At 34.2% G+C, this 3,790-nt stretch overlaps 1 protein-coding gene across 1 annotated transcript; it reads left to right on the top strand.

Moving 5' to 3' along the window:
- The first annotated feature begins 1,200 nt into the window (after positions 1–1,200).
- Positions 1,201–1,662, top strand: LOC141674815 (uncharacterized). Its single transcript, XM_074481520.1, has one exon. The coding sequence runs from the start codon at positions 1,201–1,203 to the stop codon at positions 1,660–1,662; it is 462 nt and encodes a 153-aa protein (XP_074337621.1).
- The last annotated feature ends 2,128 nt before the right edge of the window (positions 1,663–3,790 follow it).

Below are 3,790 nucleotides of genomic sequence, written 5' to 3'. Positions count from 1 at the left end.
CCATTGAGCTTCATACAGAAATCATCTAACGCCTCCGTTTCCTTCACACTGAGTGTCTGAAACTCAATCTTGAGTGTCTGTATCTTCGCCTTTTTCACACGTTCAGCCCCTAAACAAATGGATTTGATGGCTTCCCAATCCTCCTTCGCTGTCGCTTTCTATGCTACGGACAGGAGAATATCTTCCGGGATGCCATGATAAATAGTTGCTAAAGCCATTTTATCAGTCTTGTCTTCCACCTCCCATTTCCCGTTTGTAGATTCAACAGCAGGCCAAACTTGTTGGAAATAATCTTAAACTTGGTTTTTTATTTATTTTGTAACTTGCATAATAAATGAGTTTTAAATATTCAGTTAGTGATAATTTGCATATTTGATTAAGTCATAGGCTGGAGAGTTTTCAGGACGTGCACGTAGAAGTAGTAGGAGAGTTTTTTTTTTTTTTAATGGGTAGTTTGCATGAGGTTGTTTGTTGAACGTGGCCCTTGTTTTTAACCACTGTGAGTTTCCATTCATTTCTATTTAAGTACTGTAACGCGTGAAGAAAACATAACAATAAAGCAATATGTTCCCAGTTCATTTCTTTTCCATACACACTTATTTTCTGTATTGTTCCAACATTGGTATCAGAGCTTAGGCTGGCGGGAGGACTAAGGTTCGATTCCCAGCCACCCCCAACATTCTCACAATTTAATGTGAACACTAAAGGCAATTGATACCCCAAAGATGGGTGTCGGTGTTCCACTCTTCGACCTATAATTGGGCTTTCGAGTGAGGGAGAGTGTTAAATATATGATCCTATTGGGGCCTTCCTCTAACACCTTAAGATTTTAGATGAACTGGTTACTCAACATGGTATCAGAGCCATATGATCCAGGGCTTATAAAACTCTTATAAAAATACACATATACATATATATATATATATATTATCCTTAATATTTTCCATGGTATCAAACAATTTCTCCGTCTCTATTCCATTATTCAAAGGAGATCATTATAATTCATGGGCTATCAAAATGAAATCATATTTGAAAGCTATGAGTTTGTGGGAAGCAATTGAGAGTGATGTTGAGCCAACCCTTCTTCCACAAAATCCAACAGTAGCCCAAATCAAAAAACGTGATGAAGAAGTGCCTTGAGAAGCAAAGGCACTTTCATGTCTACATTCGGCTGTGTCGGAAGAGATCTTTACAACTATTATGGGTTGTGATACTCCTAAAGAAGCATGGAGAAAAATTAAGGAAGAATTTGAAGGCAATCAACAAACCAAACTGATGCAAATTCTGAACCTCAAGAGAGAGTTTGGGATGATGAGAATGAAAAATAATGAAGGCGTCAAGGAATATGGGAGTAGGTTGATGTCCATTGTTAACCAAATCAAACTACTTGGTGGAGATTTCTCAAGTCAAAGAGTTGTGGACAAACTTTTAGTGACTCTTCCTGAGAGGTATGAAACTAAAATTTCCTCACTTGAAGATACTAAAGATCTTTCGAAATTAACTGTTTCAGAATTGATCAATTCACTTCACGCCGTGGACCAAAGGAGATCAATGAGGGAGGAAGAAATTGGAGGAAAAAATGAGGGACTGCTATTAGCGAAAGTTTCATCCTCAAAAGGCACAGGCAACAAAGTTCAATGCAACCATTGTCATAAGATGTGACATGAAGAAAAAGACTGCTGGTACAAAGGAAAACCACAATGCTACAAATGCAAAAAATATGGGCATCTGGCAAAGAATTGTAGATTTCAGAATGATGAAGAAAGGATGGCACAATTTATCGAGGGAGAACCACTCCTTTAGAGTTGTGGAGAGAAAGTGCTCCAAAGTGTTTGTGGAGAGAAAGTGCTCCAAAGTGTTTTTGGAGAGAAGTGCTCCAAAGTGTTTTTGATGAGAAAGTGCATCAAAATTGATGGTGGTGAGAAGTGCATCACAGGCGAAGGGAAAGTGCTTCGTAAGTTTAAGATTATGGGGGTGATTGTTGGAAATAATTTTAAACTTGGTTTTTTATTTATTTTGTAACTTGCATAATAAATGAGTTTTAAATATTCAATTAGTGATAATTTGCATATTTGATTAAGTTATAGGCCGGAGAGTTTTCAGGACGTGCACGTAGAAGTAGTAGGAGAGTTTTTTTTTTTTTTGAATGGGTAGTTTGCATGAGGTTGTTTGTTGAACATGACCCTTATTTTTAGCCACTGTTAGTTTCCATTCATTTCTATTTAAGTACCGTAACGCGTGAAGAAAACATAACAATAAAGCAATATGTTCCCAGTTCATTTCTTTTCCATACACACTTATTTTCTGTATTGTTCCAACAAAACTCCTTATGCTTGCATGTATACTCTAATTTTGATTGACCGGGCTGTGTAGTTACCCCTGTTTAACATGGGGTAGCTTAGTCGGATCATTCCATCCTTTGTTTTTCCTGAATCCATCACCACCTTCTTTGGCATATACTTTGCATGCACCGTTGTTGCCTAGCTCTGATACCAGATTATTGGGAAATCTTATAATGCCAGACTAATATGTAGAAGATATGAATAGATTTAAAGAAACAAGAAAGTATACTCTCAATGTTATTTTTTATTGAACACTAGAACATAAACATAAATACACCTGCAAGCAGATGTTTAGCTAAAAACCAGGACCACCACTCCTACAAACTAGCTACTTCCTATCCTTTATTCCACGATCTACTAAACATACTCTACTGCTATATGACCAAGTCATATGCTGCTAACAGGGATAACTAACAAATAAACAATTAATTAAATATGCTTTGATTAAAAACTAACACGAGCCATATGAGAGATTCTTATGGAGTGCTGAACTAAATATTTTATATAACTTGGTGGGTTTGCTCAACAATCTTTAAATCCACATAAGTATGATATTATTTATTTTTAAGGCTGAGCCTGCAGGAATTATTTTTTGAGCCCATCTAAAAAGGCTTCCTTGTATTAGTGTTAAGTGGTTGTTTGTAAACTAGCAATCTCATTCGACAAATAAAAGCCCATCTAAAACATGATTCAATATGCAAAACAAAATGTGCACCAACACACCCACAAACATATGCATTCAAATTAAAGTTCAATTTATGACTTTTTACATATGAAAATATTTGTTTATTAAGTCATAATTAATAGGCTCATAATTTCATATTTATATGAAATTTTTTAGTGAACAATTTTTGCTATGGTCAAAATTTTGTAAATTTAACTAAATTTTTGTTAAAAAAAATGTTAATATAAGAATAGAGGTAGTGTATAAAATAAGTTATTTATGCATAAATTATATTATAGTAACATATCACTTTAACCTCCTCTACTTCATGGTTATGTTTCTTAAGATATAATTATATAAAGATATTATTGTGACATTTGACATTGCAAGACAAGAGTATTTATGATCTTTATAGGATAAATTTAATGACAAATGTATACAAAATTCACTACAACATATTTGCAATCATACAACTGTTTTTTGCCGTTGTGTGACAAGTACGTTTTCCGTTATCTATCCAACACTTGTATGATTGAACATCAGACAATTGTTGTTTTTACCCTCCTAAAAAAAGAGACTAAACAACATGTTAGAGTACTTGTGTTAACATGGAAGACACAACAGTTATTCTAAACAAACCATTGCTGGAACTTTTTTAAACAACTGTTTTTTTATTCAACTATTGTCTATCTAACTTAACAACAATGGTTTTGTAGAAAAAGCATTTTTGTTAACTTATTCCATATTTTGATAAACAAAGTTTATAAACTTTTTTTAACTCGTT

Source organism: Apium graveolens, chromosome 7 (genome assembly GCF_009905375.1).
Source record: "Apium graveolens cultivar Ventura chromosome 7, ASM990537v1, whole genome shotgun sequence".
Classification (NCBI taxonomy): Eukaryota; Viridiplantae; Streptophyta; class Magnoliopsida; order Apiales; family Apiaceae; genus Apium; species Apium graveolens.
The sequence above is the reverse complement of the archived record's forward strand: the minus strand, read 5'-3'. Positions and strand labels throughout refer to the sequence as shown.

Excerpts from the sequence above, each read along its gene's own strand:
- LOC141674815 (XM_074481520.1), top strand. The coding sequence starts at position 1,201 with ATGGGTTGTGATACTCCTAAAGAAGCATGGAGAAAAATTAAGGAAGAA.